Source organism: Mixophyes fleayi, chromosome 1 (genome assembly GCF_038048845.1).
Source record: "Mixophyes fleayi isolate aMixFle1 chromosome 1, aMixFle1.hap1, whole genome shotgun sequence".
In the NCBI taxonomy this organism is placed as follows: Eukaryota; Metazoa; Chordata; class Amphibia; order Anura; family Limnodynastidae; genus Mixophyes; species Mixophyes fleayi.
Genome location: NC_134402.1, coordinates 320,576,957 through 320,600,471, shown reverse-complemented (window position 1 = coordinate 320,600,471; position 23,515 = coordinate 320,576,957). Strand labels below are relative to the sequence as shown.

Here is a 23,515-nt window from a genome sequence, read left to right as displayed (position 1 = left end):
TCAATATGGGATTCATAAGAGGACTACAGTTACATAAAGCACAATTAGGATCAATTACTGTCCATTACTAAGTATAACTCATTTAGTGTTAGCACTAAAAAACAGGACATGCAAAGCAGTATTGGGAGTACTCATTCACAATGTTGTAATATTCAATTGCTCACATGCAAACTGGCTAATACACTTCAACGTGTGCTGTTTTCAATGCTCTTCTCTGGGATTACTGTCTGAAAGACATAAGACACCTCCCAACAATAGATCTAACAGGAAATACATCTTTTCCATCTGAATTCAGTAGATATATTGCAATGAGTGTTGCTAGAATACTGCTCTGCCTGAAGCTCCATTACTTTCAGTAGCTACACGGGAACATTTGTAGCAGCAGCAGCCTTCTCCCCTGTGTACCATGTGACTACAGTAGTCACATGACTGTGTGACGTCAGAAGGTCCTTTCGATGAACGGGATCTAGCCACCACCTATTGGGCAGTGTGGTACCGATCACTTTATGACTATAGGAAAGGGTGGCACTGGCACTGGATTTTCCGTGACTATCGGGGAGGACGTCTCTGGTCGTTCAAAGACGAGGGTGAAGAGTCTCAGATGCCAGCGGAATGCTAAGCACCCTTACTGATGTGCTTTATCTTCTCTGTCCACAGCTGGTCCGGGCTTCCAGAACGGAGAGCTCCCATGTAAATACTATTTTGCACGGAGTGGATTGCCAGTGATGGACCCAAATGCTTGTCCTTTTCAGCATAGATCCAGCAATACGCAAAAGCATGGGTGAAGAGGGTTGTTTTTATATTGGATAACGGAAAAAGACCTCTTTGGGGGTTGTTCCATTTTAATAACAACTTATTGGAGACTTAATTTAACATGGCTGGGGCAATTGCTTCAAGAATGAGCTTCACCTCTCTGAAGCGTAAACAGCCCAAAACATTCATTGTCAGAATCATTACAATGGATGCAGAGATGGAGTTTAACTGTGAGGTAAGAGTGATCTGCTATTGGCTCCTTCTTTTTATCTGTTTTGTTTGCTTCCTGATCTTGGTTATCTACTGCTTTAGATGTAATAATAGCACATTGAGAGACTTTCTGTGGACACTGGTTTGAATCCTGCTATCAGTTGGTGGTTTTTTGTGACTTTTTTTTCCGGGTGTCCCAGGCACCAAAATCTAGATTGTAAAATCAATCTGTAAGACTGATTAAGTGTGCCTACAAACGTTAAGTACAGTGTTATGCTACTGTTGAGGGTTTTTTGTTTTTTTTAAATATAACAATTTTGTTTTATAAGTGAAACAGAAACTCTGATGGGTTTTATTACTATTTCAACAAATTTGATATTTTTTGTTCCGACATGGGAGATTGAGAAAACAGTACCACACTGCCCAATAGGCTGGGGCTGTGGACAGATTTGAAACCACTGATATAGCCAGTAATTAAGGAGTGAAATCATTGGACGTTTTTATGGGTATCTGCAAAACAACAAGCATTTAGAATTCCGCATTCTCTCTATCTGGCAAACATCTTAATAATGTAGAAAAAAAATATTTTATTTGAGATAGAGAAAATATATATATATTTCTAGAAAACTGGACATGCATTTCATTGTTTAAACAATTCAAAGAAAAAAAAATAGATTTGTGGGATAGTAAAATTGGGATGTGTAGATACTGGGATTTGGTTCAGATAATTGATAATTGACCTGTGCAAGCAGTTTTATTAGAAACTCTAAAATGTCATTAATAAATAGACTAAACTGAGTCCTGTTGTACGTGTGTCGGATATCCTCATACGCTATATGGACAAAAGTATGTGGTCACACCTGTTGATAATTGAATTGAGGTGTTTCATTCAGACCTGTTGCCAGAGGTGTATCAAATCAAGCGCCTAGCCATGTAGTCTCCATTTGCAAACATTTGTGATATAAAATGGGTCGTTCTGAAGAGCTCAGTGACTTCAAGCGTGGTACTGTGATAGGATGCCACCTTTGCAATAAGACTGTTCGTGAAATTGCATCCCTGCTGGATATTCCATGGTCAACTGATATTATTAGAAAGAAAGCGTTTAGGAAAAATCCAGCCACGAAGTGGAATACAACGTAAAATCACAGAGTGGTATCAACGACTGCTAAGGCGCATGGTGCGTAAAAGTCAACCAATGCTCTGCTAATTCCATAACTGAAGAGTTCCGAAGTTCCACTGGCATTAATGTAAGCACAGAAACTTTATAGCGGAATCTTAATGAAATGGGTTTCCATGGCTGAGCAGCTGCATGCAAGCCTCACATCACCAAGACTGATGCCAAGTGTCGGTTGGAGTGGTGTAAAGCGCAGACACTGGACTGTGGAGCAGTGGAAACGTGTTCTGTGGAGTGATGAATCACGCTTCTCTATAAGTAAGATGGGCAAGTCTGGGTGTGGCAGATGCTGGGAGAACGTTACCTGCCTGACTGCATTATGCCAGCTATGAAGATTGGTGGAGGAGGGATAATGGTATGGGGCTGTTTTTCAGGGTTTGGGCTAGGAAATTATCTCCAGTGAAGGACAAGCTTTATGATTCAGCATGCCAAGTAATTTTGGACAATACTATGCTAGTATAGCATAGTTTGGTGAAAACCCTTTTCTATTCCAACATGACTGTGCCCTAGTGCACAAAGCAAGGACTACAAAGACATGGTTTGATGAATTTGGCGTGGAAGAACTTGACTGATCCGCACAGAGCACTGACCTCAACTGCATCCAACATCTTTGGGAAGAACTGGAACGGAGGTTGTGAGCCAGGCCTTCTCATCCGACATCAGAAATGCTCTAGAGAATGAATGGGCACAAATTCCCACAAAAACACTCCATCATCTTGTGGAAGTTGTTTATTGCTGCAAAAGAGGGACCAACTCCGTATTAAAGTATATGTATTTGAATACAATGTCATTGCAGTCCCTGTTGGTGTAATGGTCAAGCGTCCAAATACTTTTGCCAATATAGTGTATATACTTTCAGATCTTTCTATTTTAATACTATTGTCTTTTATTCATAAAGCATACTACACATCAGTGTATATTGAGGGGATCATGATGTAAACACATTACATACAATAAGTACAGATGGCCCTGCCCAATTGAGCTTACATTATAATTACTAGAATTTTTATGACTGCAGAACATCAATCATGTGCGGTAAACTAATCTGCATTTCATCCTACTTTAGGAGACTGGGCTTTCAAGAAAAAATAGGCTGCTCTTTCCTATGCTCAGTTACCTTCCAGTAGGATTTTCCAGTTTTTGGTTTTTTTTTTTTTGTTTTTTTTTAGGTGTTATCAGCAAAGGGTCTGGGCTTCTCACTGCATGTTACACTTTTATTAAACCTATTCTTCTTCATTCAATATTGGTTACTGTTGCTATTCTTTTGGTCAGTCTACTTCTGACACTTGGAGCATGGCAAGGGAGGAAATGCTGACTCTCACTTCACTGTCTGCTCCCGATATGGTGTCCTCTTTCTCCCTCATTTGCACTGCTGCCATGCTTGCACTCAGTTACTGTACTTGCCTCATTACTGGGCAGGCTGTTTGCTCTATCTAATGCTTAACACTGAGGGGAAAGGAGCATTAATGCCCCCTTCTCCTGGGAATCATCCATATAGCTTTAGTATAAGGTAGCTGGTGGACCCTGAGGTCACAAAGATCACTAATGCCAGGCCGCCCCTTTATAGATCGCCTCAATAAGCCAGAGCCACCCTATTCATGGTCCTTTTCTCCTCCATCCTTTCCCAGCATAAAATAAATATAGGGGGGTCTGGTGTGCTAGGAAAACTCCCAGTGAGGCCTGTGGGCCAGCCTCTGTCTGGTAGTAAACCGCAACCTACAGGATGTACTAAGAATAGCTAAGATGCTGCACAAGAACAATGGCCTGAAGTTAATATTCCCAGATCCTCCTCTGTTTCGTCATAGGAAGCCCCCCAAATTTGACAAACAACACTGTCAGAGTTTCATTGTAACATTCTAAAAGAATAAGGCACATTATCAAGACATGGGAATTTAAAATTACTGACACATTAAATACAGATAAAATATTCATTGTTACAGCCAACAAGGTTACTGAATTCAAAGTATCTTCACGTGTATCCCATCAGACATATATGGGAGAAATGGTACATAAACTGAAGACGTGCATATATTTGCAGTTTTCTTTTAAATCCCATCAAATATATGGGGCAGTGTTCATGTGCACTTTACTAATATCGTGGAAGTTTTATTTTTCTAAATACCATCTATATGAATCCAGGATATGCATAGCAGAGATTATAAGTCCATTTGATTTGCTGTTAAAGAATGGTCTCCATTTTAGGTCATTTATATTACAGAAATGGCCAGGCATCCTCCCTCTGTCGCTGCTGGGCATGGGCCCTGCTGAATTGTGTCAATGGACACTACTTCCTGCTTTACCAATAAGGTATTCTAAAAACCAGTGTTACTGGGTATATTCGATTTTCAACTAGTTTAGGTTTTTTTCACTGTCAAATTAAGTAGCTTGGTCAGTGTTGTGTTTATATGACTAATATTTAGGACCTTTCTTAACAGATGAGCTTTGATTAGTAAGGTTTTGTACTGGCAGACATCAAACACAAATGTAAGAAATTAGATTGAGTTCTCCAATGCTGTGAGTCATTTCTCTGCATACAGCTAAAAATGTGTGTTCTAGGGGGCTCTCTACTTGCATGTTTTATTGTCCAAAAACATTAGTCACGCCCCCTTTAAATTAGGTTTTTGCTGAGTGGTCATTACTGTGTTTCTACCCAATCCTCCTTTCTCCCACCTTCATCACCTCTTCACGCTGACAGAAAATAAAATTTTGATATAACAGAAACTTTGTTCTAGCTTTTTTTTTTTTTCTAAAGGTAGTTAATACCCCCTGTTATAGCCTAAATTGCTGCTAAGGGGGCAGTTTGAGTTGAGCCGAACTTCTACAGAAACATGGCAACATGCAGTGAGCAACGTACTTATTTTCCGGGCTATCTGATATATTCTTAAACACTAGTAAATACAGTTTACAATTCATTATCCAACAAGAACATATCAGGGTATTGTTCTGCATGTTTACATCACTGAAATATTTAGTTACACATTAATCATTCATTACATGCACTCGTTAAATGTATTTGTTATTCTGCAGGTAAAATGGAAAGGGAAGGACCTTTTTGACTTGGTATGTCGTACTTTGGGGCTTCGTGAAACTTGGTTTTTTGGGCTACAATATACTATTAAGGACACCATAGCATGGTTGAAAATGGATAAAAAGGTAATATAAAGATCACATTATAATTGTAACATCTGCTTCTCTTATTCATCCCTAACTATATATCAAATTAATTTCCTAAAGGTCTTGGATCATGATGTCCCAAAAGAAGAGCCAGTGACATTCCACTTTCTAGCCAAGTTTTACCCTGAAAATGTAGAGGAAGAACTAGTGCAGGAGATTACTCAGCATCTCTTCTTCCTGCAGGTGCTCGTCCATCTGTTCCCATATTAGTCTGACAAAGTTCTTTCTTTGATTGTTTCTTTGCCAACTACTAATATTTTCAATCATATAATTGTGTTTTTTGCTATTTTTTTGGACAGGTAAAAAAGCAGATTTTGGATGAGAAAATCTACTGTCCCCCAGAGGCTTCTGTGCTTTTAGCTTCATATGCTGTTCAAGCAAAGGTGAGTCTTGGGTATTGGTGAGGAATGGTTTATAGGTTTCCTATTATTGTCAAAACACAACCAGTGGGGCAGTCATGAAAAATGGAAAAGGTGCAGTAAACTAAATCAACCAATACAAGTATAACAGAAGGAACGTAAATCGGTTTTATGATTGGATGCTATGCTGCATTTTTTAACAGGGGAAAATGTCCCTTTCCTCATACTGGCAATCGGTTATTTCTACACAGCGATCCTGTTCCCATTTTAATCTTCTCTATAGTGTAAATAAACCCAGCTTGGACTGTTTTTGCTCTTAATTGAAATAATCAATACTGATTACTAAAAATGAAATAAAAAGTATTTCAATGTGCCTTTTTGTTTGTTTACTTTCAGTGTAAATTTCATTAATTGTGTTTGCTAAAGCATTCTATGTTGCACTTTCAATAAATATTTTATGTTGCGTAGATAACCTAAACACAATTATATATGTTATTAATGATCACTGTTATAATTTCAAAGAAAGTTAAATGAATCTGAAAATGTTCTTTTTCTAGACAGTTTTGTGTACCAATCAGTTGTGTTATTACATCCTCTTTTTATGCTTTTCCTTCTACAACACATAGTACTTTATCTGTTTTGTTTTTCTGTTTTTGTTTCTTAGTTGTTTTTTTTTTTTTTTTTTCCTCTAGTTACATATCGAATTATGTTCAACACATTTGCAAATAAGCATACATGCTCTAAGCAGTTGAATTTACAACATGTTAATAATCGCTCCAAAGATTAGAAGCCAGAAATTTTGTAGCATGTGCAGACTACATAGAAAAAATCACTGGTTGGCAATGCACATTACTTGGTGTGACTTTGGGAAATGTCTTTATTGCATAGCATTTTAATAGAGCAGATTATGCTCAAGCTGAACAGCAGGCAATTTATTACATGTTATACAACCAAAACAAGAAGCCTATTCTACCAACATGTGCTGAATTATGCCAGCCTGTGCTCCAGCTCATTATTATACCACTTGTCCCCCAAAACATTTATACCAGCCTGTGCCCTGCCCATCAGAGCTTTTGCAATAACAGACAACACAAGAGTCTGAATATTGGACATGTGATGTGTGGTCAGGGGAAGCTATGCGAAGGGCGATTGGGGTATAATATGATACCCAAGGTAACCTGGCAACTGGGGTGTGTCCTTCCCTGACTAACAATAAACCTTGATTGCAAATTATATGAAATGCATAATAAAAAATGCACAGGACAAACTAAACAATGATAATGAAGGCATTACATTTTAACAAATGTATTTGACAAACTTTCTTATCCTGTAAGTAGGGACTACCACAGACAGGAGATAAAAATGGGTCCACAGTAAACAACTATCACTTGGTACATTCTCCACTAGCCCATGAAATAGATAATGGGTGTTCTGTCTCTATATATCACCACTTTACTGTAAAAGCCTATGTATAATATATGTATGCTATCATAACGCTTATAAAAAAAAACAACTATTACTTTTGGAGCATTGAGGTGCTTATATAAAGTGGGCTTTAAGTAGTCTATGTTTAGTAAACTCTATATAATATGTATATTTAATTAGCTTATGTGCTGAACTAGGAACATTTCTTGATGTCAGTATACCACCACATTAGTCCCATGCTTTTGTAATTTTCACCAAATATCTTTACAGCAATGCTTCCTGGGAAAAATATTCAAATAAGCCTTTGCAAGAGGAGACATGCCAGGCATATTTGAAAATTAAAAACTATGCATTTTCTTTTTAAATTTTTAACAATGAGTAATGAAGGACGGGCAGCACTCATTCTACAAAATATTGAACAAAACAAGTACAAAGAAAGTTAAGATGATGATCCAGGTCATGGCAGCATTTGTAGGAACAGTCTATCCATCTATCCCCAATCTTATGAAATTGCCAGGGACGACCACAGCTGTCACATGTTATGCAAGATCAGAGAGATCCATCAACCAGTTTGAGTCATTAATAATTATTTAGCTTGTTAAGCCTCTTTCCATACAATGCAAACAGAAAGATGCTCTGTGAAGCTTAGCAAAGTGGCATATATAGTTTTAAATGCTGGGAGATAGAGTGATTCCATGCCATGGAATAGTTAGTTGTTGTTTTTTGTAGACTTTTCAGAAGTCAAGACCTATTAGTCCACCATTATCTGAGGAAGCCTGCAAGAGTAGTATAGTGACCAAAAGGTGCAGAAACCCCACATAAATATCATCAGAGAATGATTCAGAGGTAATCATTCACTACCGTAGAAATAAATTGGACTAATATTACACAAGTCTAAAACTTAAGCATGGATTTAATTTAAAAATATTGATGCACTGCAGTAAATTTGGAGGCAATGTTGACAAATTTCAAGTTCTCTGATTTAAATTAATCCATTGCTGATCGAGTGTTAAGACATTAGGGGGGGAATTCAATTGCTGGCAATATGCCACTGCAATGTATGTCTGCACATATTGACGGACAATGCTGTACAGAATTCTCCATTCATTTTCTCCTCATGTCCACATGGGACGAAAGGGAAAATGAGCAGAGATTTGACATGTGTCTCTCCATAGACTGTTCCTAACACTCCAAACCTGCTTGAGGTGCCAGATTTTACCCCCCCCTCAGTGTATTATGAGCCCCCATATGGCGAAAGGAAGTGAAACACTGAAAGGTAGAGGGGAAATTGGCAATAGGACTTGCTCAAGGGTCAACTGGAGAGATCATGTATTGTCTAAAGTAGCTTTGCAGGGAATAATAATGGGTACTCCAAGGGCTTGATGGCAAATGAGTAAAGAAAAAGGGAAAATAGGGGGTTGGGTGCAAAATTATTGGTTTTGACAATTGGACATTTCTTTGGAGTCTAACTTGCAGGGGGGCTGCTATAGTTAAATATTTAAATGTATCAACACAGATCAGCTGTAGCAAGCCTCCACACAGTGGGGAAGCAGGGTGTCCTGAGTTTATCTAAATGTCTGGCAGCTGCTCATTGCCTTTGTTTCGGGGAGTTGCAGCATTACTCCCATTACAAACAGATAATGACTTGAAAATTGCTGTTCACTAATGATCCCTATCCAAATTGATGGAAATCAAGCAATATTGCAAAGAATGAGCAGTGTCTAGAAGTCCTACGCTGGTAGACTAACCCAGATGCACTCAAAGCTGAGTTGTCTTTTCCAGATTAATTCCATTTGGAGTCTGTGGCATTTTTAACTTTTTATTTTCTTATATCAAAGGGAGTGTTTATAGCCACATTAACTTATACAAAACAGAACATATTAAAACATGACCGCAATCTGGTTAATATGAGTTATCACACTTCTACCTCTGAGCAATCTTTCCTAAATGACCCCATACTTTGTCTTTATATTCAGTCATGCAATTCTAATTGTCTGTGTTACAGTATGGTGATTATGATGCGTCTGTACACAAACGTGGGTTCTTGGCTGAGGAGGAGCTACTTCCAAAGAGGGTGAGCTTGAGCCATTTTTATACACAGCTTTTATTACAGTATATTATAGCTTTTATTACAGTGCATATCATTCTAATACAGGACCTGCTTTAAATAGGAAGGGTGCATCCAATATTTATTTGTGATTTTAATAACTTGAATTTCACAAAACCGATTAACTTATGCTGCAAATTAACCAGCATATGGTTTTCTTTGTATGGACTTTTTAAAGACATTCTGAACTGATAAATGGACTCTCTGTGAACATCTAGCAAATGCCATGCATAGAGTTTTCTGTCATACAAGTAGCAAGATCTAGATAAAATGAGCAGTGGATATTGGCAGATGAAAGCCAAGTGCACTTACACAAAATTGAATTACACGCTTAATGACATTCATTATGTTAAATCTCTTCTTAAATGCTTGTGTTAATCAGGTAATAAACCTGTATCAGATGACTCCAGAGATGTGGGAAGAGCGGATCACCGCTTGGTATGCAGAGCACCGCGGGCGCACCAGGTAGGTTTAGACTAGTTTACTGGATGTCTGTCTGTTACCTACCTTTTTACATGTAGACACTGTGTGACAAGTACCCCTGGGAATTAGGTGGAGTCTCTGTCTTATATCCTCTTTCCTTTACAGAGATGAGGCTGAAATGGAATACCTGAAAATAGCACAAGATACAGAGATGTATGGAGTAAATTACTTCCTCATAAGGGTGAGAAATTAAAGGTTGTGGTCAATAGCAAATATGATCTGTTATCTGGAATGCTTGGGTCTTTTTTTTTTTTTTTTTTTTTTTTTTGTTCCCCCCCCCCCCATAATTTGGAGCACCATTCATAAAATATACCAACTGATATTCAGTGTTCTCCCCAGAAAATTTTGAAAGCCGGATGGCATTAAGAAGTGGCCTGGTGGGGGCAATGTAATACTTTGCAATAATGTTGAAAAATGTTGCTCACACCTGGCAGGACTGGTCAGACTGATGTTCAGTCGTCTAACACACATTGCTGGCTGTAGTGCTCACATAGAGCCTGTTCTAATACAATGATTTATTCTATTTAAATAGGGCTCCAAGAGCCAGGTGGCAGGTAAAAACAGCAGGGTGGAGCTCCCAGGAAATAGGTGCTGGAGAGAACACTGGATATTTAAAAATTGCCTCCTTCTAGCTTCATCCTATTTATTAAATTGCTCATCAATGTCCCTCTGAGTTACTGTAAGAGAATGACCCTAGTCATAGATCCTTTTGTTTATAAGAAATTTGTATTTGTTTTTTTATATGTACATGATACAGGAACACCTATAGAGATCTTTGGTTCCCCAAGCCATTGTAAATGGATATGCTATAAATTTGCCCCATGTGTGTTTCTCCTGCTGCCTTTTGTTCTATGATTTTGATTAGATAACTGGGCAGCTTTGCCTAAGCCAGCTAATAGAAAATGTAGCAAACATAATAAAAAATACTATCAAAGTTTTCTGTCTTCCACTTCTCTATTTAATCTTTTTCTTTATTGTTTTATCTGTTATTTGCAATGTTAGAACAAGAAAGGCACTGAATTGTTGCTTGGGGTGGATGCCCTGGGGCTACATATTTATGATCCTGAAAACAGACTGACCCCTAAAACCTCCTTCCCTTGGAATGAAATCCGGAATATTTCTTACAGTGACAAAGAGGTGAGACTTCCTCCTACCCCTCTGATCTCAAACAGCCACTGGCCTTCCTGCATGTTTTATCATTTTAGAACTATTTATTTCTCATTCATCCAATCTGGGGGACACTGCAACCATGGGTTGTATGAAGGGAGTGTGGAGTTGGTACTTTACTGGTTAGCTTTTGTTAAATGTTTCAAGCTGACAGACCCCTCCGCTCTGCAACCCCTGTAGCTCATCCACTTTAGATTAAGTGCCCAATAGAAGGGGGGAAACTTGCTTATACTCACTATCCACCACAGCAATGGATGCAGAATTGAAGCGATCACTGCAGGCTTACTAAATTAAGAAGCTGCTGCTAACGATCGCTATTACAGGAGCAACAAAGACTCGGGGGTGGAACTAATGAAAATAGAGTTCTACCACCACACACAGGACTTTGGAATCTTCCAGAGGCGCCACATAATGCCTGGGAAACCAGAAGACTCTCGGCTATATATTTATTTTAAATTGCTCTATACTTTTATACTGAATTATTACTAACGGTTATATTAGTACTGTTTGTGCATTTAGCATATAATATTATATTACACTCAGATCAGGTTATTACAATATACTTCTTTTGGCTAACTGTCATAGATTATTTGTATCCTTGTAGCTATACCAAACTTGTTTCCTGTGTGACTGTTTGTATTGCATAAGGTTTCCTTCTGTGGTGACACTAATCTCATTCAGAAACATGTCTGACTAGGGAAAGGCACCTTGTGCAAAATACTTTACTTGCACAAAGTTTTATAGCGAAGTTATCTATTGGACAACAGGACCCAGGGGTGCTCTACATTGACGCGGGGGTCCAACCCGTGCCCAGGTTAGTGTACCATCTCTGTCGGAGGAACCGGCGTGGGCATCTTCTCTGGCGCAATCTGTTACGACATTCGTTCAGCCGCTTGCTAGGCCAGCGGAGATACCAGCGGTTGCTGCGGTTCTGCCACCCACATGAGTAGCTATTGACCCCCCTGCTTCAGTCACCTTACCAGTGATGGACAAGGCAGTGGATATTAGGCCGGCTGGCCCATCATTCTCACTCGCTATCCCAGGTCCTCCTTCTGGAGAATCGGCTTGGTCCTCATCCCTGGTCAGAGGCCTAGATCCGTTTCTTGGACTCGCAAAGACCTATTCCGTCAAAAAACAAACGACACCAGTCCATGCATCCTCTTCTGTCCCTCTCGGATTCCGAAGGATCATCAGAAGAGGAGGGAGAACTCGTGCACGATTCTAATTCTGCACAGGTAACAGACCTGGTGGAGTCCAACAAGATATCCGGGTATTGACAGTACGTCAAGCCCTATACCTTGTGGATCTAGTAGAACCAAAGGCTTCGGATCACGTTCTTTTTAAAAAGATTATAATATGCACGATCCGTTTCCCTCCGTCAGCTGAGTTCACGGAAGCAGCTTGGAAATGGCCGGACCGTAGGTTTACTATCCTTAAGAGATTCTTTGCCCTGTACCCCTTATAGGAAGAGGATCTGGCCCGTTGGGAACAGATTCCAAGGGTGGATACTCTAGTGGCACGATTAGCTCGCCACACTACACTTCCAGTGCCAGGCACAGCCGCCCTGCAGGTTGCCACCGACCCCAAAGTAGAGGGATTTTTGAAATCCATCTATGTAGGGACAGGCACCTCCTTGAAACCCATGTTTTCATCTGCATGGGTCGCAAAGGCCATGGAGGCATGGGCTGACCATTTGGCGGCAGGACTGCAGGAATGAGAATTGCTCCCTCTGGCCCTGCACTTCAAGGAGGCTTCAGGATACTTATATGAGGCAGCCCAGAACACAGCCTCCATTTCATCTTCTATATCTGCATCAGCTGCAGCAGCTAGACGAACACCCTGGTTGAGGTCCTGGGATGCAGATACTGAGTCAAAGAAATCCTTAGAAACTCTGTCATACTCGGGTATGGTTTTATTTTGTCCTGAATTGAACAATATTATTCGCCAGGCCGCTGGAAAAAGTACCTGCCTTCCGGTAAATATACCTAAATCTAGAACTCCAAGATTTGGTTCGTTGTGGCAGATTTTTTTGGGGGGACCCCTCTGGTAGAGGCCCAGTCTCCAGGGCCAGACCACTCGGGAACATGGGTCACTCTCATAGAGGTAGGTCTTTCCTACTCTTTGAAACATCCCTCTCCCAAGCTTCAAGAGAAGCAAACAGCCTGACTGTTGTCTACCCCTTCTCACGGCTGCAGGAGTGGGAGGACTTCTGCTTCTGTTCAAGGATCAGTGGATGGTGTCCTCCAAAGAGGGTTGGATTTGCGGCATCATGACAAGGGGCAACATAGATCTTGCAGGTCCAGCCCCTTGCCAACCAACCTGCTCCAGGACCCGGAAATAAGACAGGTGATGCTTCATTGTGTCGCCTCTCGTCTTTCAGCCGGGGTCATCGGCCTGGTTCTTGGGAACCAGGGAGGACAGGAGTTTTACTCCCAACCTCTTTCTGGTTCCCAAACCGAATGGATTATTTAATCTCATTCTAAATTTACAGATCCCTCCGATCTGTAATAAATGGTTTGGAAGCAGGCAAATACTTGGCGTTGATAGACATCAGATGCCTATCTGCACGTCCCCATCTGGGAGGGGCACCAGGCCCTGGTTCGCTTTACGGTAGGTAATTTACACTATCAATTCAGGGCGCTACCCTTCAGCCTCTCATCAGCGCCAAGGGTGTTTACAAAATGTCGGTCATGGTGGCCTGTCTTCACTCCATGGAAATGAGAATAGTTCCATACCTTAAGGACCTGCTCATCAAGGCTTCCTCAGCCCAGCTGCTGCTTCAGCACCTGGCACTTACCATCAGCACCCTGGAACGCCACGGCTGAATAATCAACCGCCACAAATCCCAGTTGGTTCCCTGCCAGGCGATGACCTTCCTGGGGCTCATGAGAGATACCACTGTACAAAATGTATTCGTCCCTTCATTTCAGGACACAACATCAAGAGTTCTGGACTTCAGCAGTGGTCAGGATCCCACTTTCTCTTGGACCGCCAATCAATCCGGTTGTCCCTGGCGGCGTGGTTGTCTCTCCGGTGGTGGATGGTCCAGGAACACCTGGAGATAGGTAGGGGCTTCTCCCAGTGGTCCTGGATCATAATGACCACAGACGCCAGCTTGAACTGTGATCCTCAATCTCCGGCTTCAGGGTCATTGATTGGGTCTAGAGACCACCCCTCCTATCAACCTCTTAGAACTGAGAGCCATGCACATGGCCCTGCAAGGGGCCCAGGCCATCTTTCAAGAGTCCCCAGTCCATCTGTAATCCAGCAATACCAATGCAGTGGTTTATGTAAACAGACAGGGTCGGACAAGAAGTTCTGCAGCAATGAAGGTGGCATCTCGGATTCTAGAATGGGCAGAATGCCAGGTTCCCTCAATCTCTGCGGTATTCATACCAGGCATCCAGAACTGGGAGGCAGATTATCTAAACTGTCATGCGATAATGCCGGGGGAATGGGCGCTTCATCCGAAAGTCTTCCCCAGTCGCTGGTCCTGAGGTGGGCTCAAGTGCCAGGGACCAGTGGGCGGTGGGCATCGACGTCATGATCATGTCCTGGAGCTTCAGGTTGGGGTACCTGGCCCCCCCATTTCGATGCTTTCCCGTCTTCTCAGGTGTTTCAAGCAGGGAGGTCTTCCAGTAATTCTGGTGGCTCCCGCTTGGCCATGTTGGGCCTGCTATGCAGACATTCTGTAATTGGCAGTAGGTTCGGGTCTTCGGCTTCCTCTTCGAGAAGACTTCCTCCTTCAAGAACCATTCTGACACCAGGACCTGCCTCGGCTGGCTTTAACGGCATAGCTGTTGAAGCCAGCCTTAGGTTGGCTTCAACAGGGTGGTAGACACTCTGAGGGCTAGAAAACCTGTGTCTGCAAAAATATACCATCACATTTGGCGCACATATATTAGGTGGTGGGCAAAGAGACCCTGCCACACGGCTTCCTTTCACCTGCTTTGCTTTCTTACTATCCCTCAGGATGGTTTGGAGGCAGGACTGCGTTAGCTTCTTTAAAAGGTGCACTTGTTGTCTCTCTGTATTTTTCCATCTTCGACTGGCGGATATGCTGTGTATATACAGACTTTTTTGCAGCGAGTCCTGCATATACAACGACCATATGTTCCACCCACTTCACCTTGGGATATAAACCTGGTACTCAATATGCTGCAAAGGCCACCCTTTGAACCCTTGCAGTCAGCAGGTTTTCGATTTCTGTCATAGAAAGTAGCATTCCTGTTAGTTAATACTTCGGCTCACAGAGTGTCAGAGTTAGGGGCTCTTTCATATAGAGAGAACCTTTCTTTGTATTTCATGGTGATCGGGCCATGCTCTTTGCGGTCACTTCCTTCCTACCAAAGGTGGTTTTTGGGATTTCATATAACCAGGAAATCCTAGTTCCAGTGTTCCAAGAGGGGACGTCTTTTTCTGAACCTAACCCTATGGAGTTCCTGGATGTGGTCGATCCCTCCGAATTTATGTCAGGAGGACAGCCAATATTCAAAGGACCGCTTTCTTTATTTGTTTTGTTTGATTCCCATAAAGGGGATGGCCAGCTTTCAAACAAACTATTGCTGGGTGGCTTACATCAATCATTAGGCATGTCAATGCAAATAGACTTGTGCCAGATAGGATTTCTGTTCATTTCACCCATTCTGTGGGAGCTTCTTGGGCGGCAAGGAATGGTGCCTCAGCGGACCAGCTTTGTAGAGCAGCCACCTAGTCCTCGGTCCATACATTTACTAAATTTTATAATTTAAATGTATTTGCGTCTTCGAACGCTAATTTTGCCCGTAGTGCTCTACTGTCAGGGCTGTCAGAGTGGTCCCTCCCTTAGGGGGGCTGCTTTAGAACGTCCCCATGGTAGCAGTGTCCCCCAGATTGGATGAATGAGAGAAGAGGATTTTTATACTTGCGATAAATCCGTTTCTCTGATTCCTTCTCGGGGACACTGTGTTCCCTCCCTTCTGTTCTCTGATTGTTTGACTCCCCTTCATTGGGGCTTTATAACTAAAGTGAGGAGCTACAGCAGTTGCAGAGGGGAGGGGCCTGTCAGCTTGATACATTTAACAAAAGTTAACTGACAACCTCCAAGCTCCCCTAATACAACCCATGGTAGCAGTGTCCCCCAAAGGGAATCGGAGAAATGGATTTATCGTAAGTATAAAAATCCTCTTTTTGCCTTCTGTTTCCTACAGTGACAGTGAGCGTGTATGTGATGTATGTCCAGCCATGTTTTACCAAAGATTTGTATTGTAATGTTTACCCAGTGGCTAGAAATAATAATTTGTATATATTTTTTTGTAGCATCTCAAAACTTTCAGAATGTATTTGTGACATAGTTTTGGAAGGCATGGCTAACCTTAGATTATTAGAATGTATTATCTGTTTATCTGAATCCATAAAATATAGAGAGTTGGGTGCAAATGACATAGGATCTTTTGTACTATAAAGTCATTTTATTTTTTAATATAAAATCTGAAATTCAGAGAACCATAGTACACGTAGATGAAAAACAAAAGGATCATTTTTACATATAACTTTACTCTGGTTTCAGTTTACCATCAAACCTCTTGATAAGAAGATTGACATCTTCAAATTTAATTCCTCCAAGCTGCGAGTCAACAAGCTGGTAGGTTTCTTGTTAAAGACTTTTTTCTTTTAAATGTTATTTTTAATATTTGTGGGGTTTGATATATTTTGTATATATACACGTACAGGACATGGTAGAAAGAGTTTTTTTTTTTGTTTTTTTAGATTTAAATCAGCACTAATCTTACATGTAATTTTGGGTACAATATGGAATATAACCCTGAGATGTAATGCTTCTGATGTGACCTTGTGGAAGAGATCACTTAAAGAAATTGCTACAGGCACATTCTAAAGACTTTTTCTACTAAGTGTGTGACCGTAAGAGTACCATATGTGAATTAGACACTCTTCACTTACACAACGTTAAATATTATTATTGAAATAATATTGTTAGGATATTTTATGTTATTGATTTTGTTCTTTGTCTTTTTTTTTGCATATTTGTGAGTTTGCAACATTATGAAGTTACATTCGATTTCACACTTTTTTTATTATAGCGCCACTTTTGTCTCATGTTCAAAGAAGGGGCACTGTATTTTCTAGAGCTTAGTGGGACAGCAATCTGCAATTCGTAAAACTATAACCATCTACTTGCTACCTAGAATCTGTTTATAATCTTTGTTTCCAGATTCTGCAGCTCTGTATCGGGAACCATGACTTGTTCATGCGCAGAAGAAAAGCAGATTCCCTCGAGGTGCAACAAATGAAAGCACAGGCCCGGGAAGAGAAAGCCAGAAAGCAGGTGAATCATGAGTTGAATCTGTCGTCTCCAGGTACTCTGTAATGCCAGACTGTAAACTCTTGTAAACAAGGCACGATCTCTGTTGTAGAAAAGTAGCACAATAACCTGCCAAGTGTCACTGTGTTAGTTAAGTGAAGCTTGCAGTGATGATAGATGTGAGCAGCACAGTGACTTAGTGGGTAACACTTCTGCCTCAAAGCACTGGGGTCATGAGTTAAATTCCCAACCATGGTCTTATCTGTGTGCAGTTTGTATGTTCTCCCCGTGTTTGTGTGGGTTTCCTCCAAGTGCTCCGGTTTCCTTCCACACTCCAAAAACATACTGGTAGATTAATTGGCTGCTAGTTGACCCTAGTCTGTGTGTTAGGGAATTTAGACTGTAAGCTCTATTGGGGCAGGGACTAAAGTGAGTACAGCGCTGAAGAATTAGTATTGCACTTTAAATAAATGATGATGATTGTATCTCCGGACTCTGTACGGAATCTCTGTTGCAAATGTAACTTGCCACTTGACCGTGTTGTTAAGACAGTTCTGTTCGAGTATCCATTTTAGTCCATTTGAGTTGACTGTAAAGCTTGTTAATTCAATGTACCATTCCCTTCCCTAGCATTTCTTTTAATTGGCTGTAAAAGAAAGGAGAACACTAATTTGCAAGCATAACATGATACAATATGTTTTACAATGCTGTACAAAGTACCTACAGTTGATAAAGTGTAACAGAAAACACTGTTAACCGTTTTAAAATCTGGGCAATGCTTGCAAGAGATTATAGATGGAAGAGAACTGAAACCAGGGTTACCAAACAATTGGATTTATTTCATTATTTTTTTATTTTTTTTTAAATTGCATTACAATTTTCTGACTTCCTTTAAGTATGGAGTTGAGAATGCCGTATGGTATGGAAACAATTGACGTGGTACTTTTCATTGTAGTCTAATTTTCAGTGTTTGTATGGTATCAGGTTTTTACTAACTACTATATTATGTTTTATAACTAACCTGTGAAAATCTGACTTCATTTTTTTGACTTGCTGATGATTGGCCTGACTGGAAAAATCTAAGTGTAAGTTTCTCAGAATGATAGTCAAATCTAATTTTAATTGCTGCATTGTAATATGCAGTATTAGTATTAACCTTTCATATGGGAGTGAGACATTAATACATTTTATCCAATGGGCACGGAAGCTCGCAATAGGCAAAAACCAATGAAGCACCACAGCTTTCCTGGCTAATATGTACTTGAAAGTGAGATGTTATGGAGCTAGTAAAGTACCTTTTTAACCTTTTTTCAAATTAGTTTTACGTTGTAGCGTATCTATCTCTCGGCAGACTAAGATACGATTTCACTTATCCTTCCAGCCCTCTGTCTTTTACTGTCTTATCTCTCCTAATAAATCAAACTTGCCTAACAAGGACTGTCGAGACCTAGAAAACTGTAAGTGAAATAGTGAACAAGCCGTTATGCACTTTGAGTTTAAGATTAGAGTTTGCAGAGACACATCACTGGCTGTGACAAGGAAAGATTATTAGAAACATGCAGATAAAGTAGGAGACACACTAGAATGTGAAATGGCACAAACAGAACAGGTGGCTATTTCTGGAATACTTGCAGCTTTTATGTAACGTGTGATGGCATTGTCGAGAGCTTTCTGAGTAATAGTTATTGATTTTTAAAATACAGCTGCCAGTGGTGCCAATAACTGAAGCATCAAAATTGTAGCAATCCCTCACTGTGTAATTTTACAGTAATATAAGGTTGCTTGGCTTTTTACTCTGAACATTTAACAAAAACTGCTTTGTTGTGTGGTTTGCGTTCGTTTGTGGAATCAGGATCTCATATGTTTCACATTACCAATATTAGTCAAATCAAATGACATACTACCTCCAGCTCATAACACCCAGTGATCCTTATGAAAAACCGAGGCAAAGAATTGTTTTGTGATCCATCATTTCTCCATTAAAAGGAAACTCTGGCATCTCCCATTCAGGAACTTGATGGATTTCTAGGCACCTTTCCACAATGTAGCTGCATTTAACCCCTGCTCCTGTCTGTCTTGTGCTAACGGCAGGGTATCACACTTACACAATTAGATGGCTGGTCCAGTCCTCTCAGCATACCACATCTTAATGTGCTCCGCAATTACCCAATCCCCTGATGACAGCTGTACTAAGTGTTGGATACAGCCGGACAGGAATGTTAATGCCATCAGAGGGAATGGGCTGTTGCAGTGTGACGCCTCTGCAGCACTTAGCATTCAAACGCACGGCCTGAGCCATTGACTCATCTCCTTCCGCTCGCCTATCCATTTGACTCTGCCTGACTAGCATACAGAGAAGTTGCACTGCATTTTTCAGCACTTCCAAACATACCCACTAGGGGCCACCATTTACTTCTTTAAACTTATTGATGGATGCTAGAGCTTTTTAACCGTGTAATAAGAACTATTATTATATTTCTATTTTTAACATTACTGGATCCACATCGATTACGGTTTAGGTTGTGGACTCTGGCTAGTCACGTTAAGGTTACACAATGTCATGTAGGTAGTAGTTGGCAAGATGCTCCAGTGTTAGCATATGGATAGATACATATAATATGGGATGCTTTCAGGTAGAGGTGTTCTGCAAATCATACCCTTAAGAATTAAAAGTCCAAGAGATGCTCAGTGAGTCACAAACTCCTGTCCGGTTGTTATATTCAGACATTATTGCATCATTCCCTTAAATGCAGAGTAAGAAAGCCAAGAAATGATTGTTCTTTTAGGCATAACTTGTGTAATACTCAAAAAGACCATCTCCTGTTATAGACCATAGTCCCTTTCATCACGCTCACGATCTTTGTTTAATGACAATTGTTCTACAAAATAATTATCCCATAAAGCATCTTGGGGACATATCAGTCTGCTATTTTAATTATGTTTCATTTAATTTATGTTATGTGTTCTTAGATGGTTTTCTTTGATCTGTTTATGCAAGATCTATGTAATGTCAACCAAACACAAACCAGTCCTAGGCTCTGTGTACATGAGTGTCCTTTTTTAATTACAGTATGTTTAGTAATTTTCCCAGCAATGAAAGACACCAGTAACCGTTTGAACAAGGCAGGTCAGCATTGCAGTATAGAATGTTACACTAGTCAAATATTTATGTGCCACATTGCACAGGTTCTGCTTAAAGCATCCACACCATCATGCAAATGGGAGAAAGGGAAAATAAATGTGTAGCAGAAAAGTAGTGGAAGGACTATGGTGTTGAATGGGGAAATAATAATTGTACTGCTAAGAACAGTGTTGTAAAACTGCCAGATATGGGCCAGATGGGGATTTCTAAGTTAAGTTGTGGTTGTCTGCTTCAGTACGAACTCCAATACACATAGTGTGTCTGGCATGGTTTCTACACTCTAGCAAACTCTTTAACCAGTTAGTCAGAAGGCATCGGGGGAAACATTATAACCTTGCTCAGAGTTCATCGTACAATGTGCTGCCTCCCACTGCTCCAGCAGAAAAGTGTCTTCCTCGCACACCAGCTGGCAGCTAATCAGGACAGAAGTGCACTTTGCATTTATCTGCTCATTAACATGGAAGTGGAGAAGTTTTCTGTATCTGATTTACCTTTACAGGGTGCACAAGCAGAGCTAATTTGGGCACTCTGAGTTGGAGTTCTGGGTTTGATTTTTCATTTGCCTTTTTTTTTCAACATTTAATGTTATTTATTTCCTTTTTTCCAGCATATTCAAACACAAGGAAAAGTCACAAAATGCAATCCCCTTCTAGAAACACTTTTTTTGTTGTTGTTGCATATCAGCATTTTGTTGTCTCTCCTTACATTTACTGATATAAAATCACAATACTCCCCAACACTTGTTGTACTTGTTATTGAATCATTAATACAACTTAATGTCTACTCTCCCTTCAGTGCTATCATTGACCCCTATATGACATGAACATTGGAAGGAAACCTGACATTTGTGATTGCTATAGTTAAACTCAAAACAAATTACCAATATGGATTACCTTTTACAGTGGACTTGTCACCTATACACAGCCAAGTCCTCTATTTTGTGGTCTGAACCAGCATGTAGCCTATTTATTTGCTAGGAGCTAGTGACATAACTGAGGAACTGCTTGTATATTATTCATGAGATGTGATTTATAATTATGAGGTACATTGATTGTCATTAATATGTTGATGCATATGAAATATAAATGTTGCAATAGCCTTTACTGTATCACCACAACACACCATTAATCTGGCAATGTGCCCAATGGCCATTTATCTCAGCCAATTTGTGGATTTACTACATCAGAGATGCAAGACTGAAAGGTCTCTCCTTTGTTTTTGTTTTTTGTCCCTCGAATCAAGTATGTTATGGGTACAAAATGGGATGAGACATGTGTTTTGAAATCTTTAGTTTGTAGGCCTCTTTGATTTCACTTGGATAAATTGCTGATCTGACACAAGAAGATTCCGAAATCTGTGTTGTGTATCAAATATTGTATAATTTTAAATTTTATATTACTTACTTGCTTTACCTTGCATTACACTGTTGCACACACTACAAGTATGGCACTTCTTTAGAAAAAAAAACAAAACTGTTGTGTTACTTCTTAGGTTAAGTTAGAATTGACTTGAATCAAGTCAGTACTGAGTCCCCACAATAAAGAAGAGCCCCTGAGAGTCAATAAAGAAAAGGGGTGGGGGTCACTGTCAAAGCATTGTGGAGCCAATTAATAGTGGCAGCATTGAGGCTCTGCCATATAGAGTCCGCATGTCTAAAGTGGGGAGAGTGATGTTCAACTGCATACACCCAGAGCATTCACCTGCTGCCCCCTGCTCCTTCCAAGTTTGTCAGATTTGTTTGTTATACTTGTTTAAAATGCCCACTAATATGTTTATACAGATAAGTGACTCTTTGATTTAAAAGTATTGTTTTAACTTATTACTAAGGGCATTGTGAGGCCCTTTTGAAGGTTAGAGGGCCACACTATGTGGCCCCTGAAGTGTTTCATGTTGCCCATCACTGATGTAGAGACCCTATTGAAATGGTTGTTGCAAGATTCATTGTAACAGTATTTAATGTGACCCAGAGGGGCAGAGAGGACACCAGAGAGTTGTTATAGCCCATGGGGTGATTGAAGAGGTTGCAAGAGGACCATAGTGAGCGAGCCTACCAAGCAAGGCTGAGGGTACACCAGGTGGAGATGGATGTCTGAGCTGCGCAAATTCGAATAAGAATCCCAGGAAGGTCAGAGTGAGAACAGACGAGCGTCTGTTATAGTCCAAGGGATAAGGTACCCGCAGAGGTGGAGTGATTAACTGTGCTGGAGTGAGAAAGGACATGTACATATTTAGTTTAGTGTTATTTGCAACTCAAGTATTGTACTGGAGGTAAGAGGGGTGTAAATGTTTATTATTTTTATAGAGATGTTTGTATGACATCTCTTTGCACTGCAACCTAAGTTACCACACCTGTGTTCCAACACCTTTAAAGAGACAATGATGAAGTGGATGTACAGGGACCCTCTGGTCATCTACATCCACACTCTGGCGCTAAGCCGGTTTAGAGAAGGAGGTGCACTGCTCAGATTATCTACTATGCTGCAGCCTATGGTGCAAGGCTTGTGTGGTTGTGTAAAATTTTTGGGAGTGCTAAATTGTGACAAGGGAGAGGTATGCACTAAACTTCTTTTCAAAATCTGAGAGAATAGTTGTTCAACAAAGTAAAAAGAAAACCTGAAAGAAAATGTAGTAAGGTTGTAATCTTGACATATTCCCATGTTAAAGGCTGAAGCCAAAGAGTCATCCTTGAGCTGGTTCTTGAGGATTGGCAAGTAGGAGAGACGAGGATGGTGACAGGTGCAGGCCCCTTCACATGTTCACCCTCAGTAGCGCTCGTTCATGCATCCTTTCTGCTATACAGGCTTGATTTAATGTATATGAGTGACAAAGATTGCCATGACCCTTCTAAAAAGCCAAGTGGAGCAAAGTTTCGAAAACACAGAAACATAAACATTGGTTGTCGAAGAAAGCCGTATTTTAAATTAAGGATGAGTTCATATTTACCTAGCGTGTATTTGCCTGGTGTGGAAGGCAAGGGGGTCTACGAGCGTGTTAGCCTAGGGTGGTCTGAACCCTCAATCAGGCTCTGGCACTGCATAACCTGTGCACCTCAACACAACACACAGTTACAGGGGGTTACACATGGGGTCCAGTGCTTTATCCCATCCTACTTTTCTCCTATATGTCTTCGCGGTCCAGCAATCCTCTCCTTGCTCCTGCCGAGGCAGGCTTTTTATTGTACAGGCAGCATATCGTCAAATGAAGGAAGAGAGTTTTGTAA

General features: G+C 40.5%; 1 protein-coding gene across 5 annotated transcripts in view; it reads left to right on the top strand.

Annotated features, from left to right (window-relative positions):
• The first annotated feature begins 429 nt into the window (after positions 1-429).
• Positions 430-23,515, top strand: part of NF2 (NF2, moesin-ezrin-radixin like (MERLIN) tumor suppressor) — a 62,021-nt gene continuing 38,935 nt past the window's right edge. For 2 of the 5 annotated variants that reach the window (XM_075213370.1, XM_075213379.1), the window contains exons 1-10: positions 434-988; positions 5,165-5,290; positions 5,372-5,494; positions 5,611-5,694; positions 9,101-9,169; positions 9,585-9,667; positions 9,791-9,866; positions 10,688-10,822; positions 16,401-16,475; positions 17,064-17,177. In XM_075213370.1, coding sequence (XP_075069471.1) covers positions 875-988; positions 5,165-5,290; positions 5,372-5,494; positions 5,611-5,694; positions 9,101-9,169; positions 9,585-9,667; positions 9,791-9,866; positions 10,688-10,822; positions 16,401-16,475; positions 17,064-17,177 — 999 coding nt within the window. In that variant the 5' untranslated portion in view covers positions 434-874. Of the gene's footprint in view, positions 989-4,362; positions 4,445-5,164; positions 5,291-5,371; positions 5,495-5,610; positions 5,695-9,100; positions 9,170-9,584; positions 9,668-9,790; positions 9,867-10,687; positions 10,823-16,400; positions 16,476-17,063; positions 17,178-23,515 lie in introns of those variants that run through there. The other 3 variants (XM_075213406.1, XM_075213396.1, XM_075213388.1) reach the window with 3 other exon arrangements.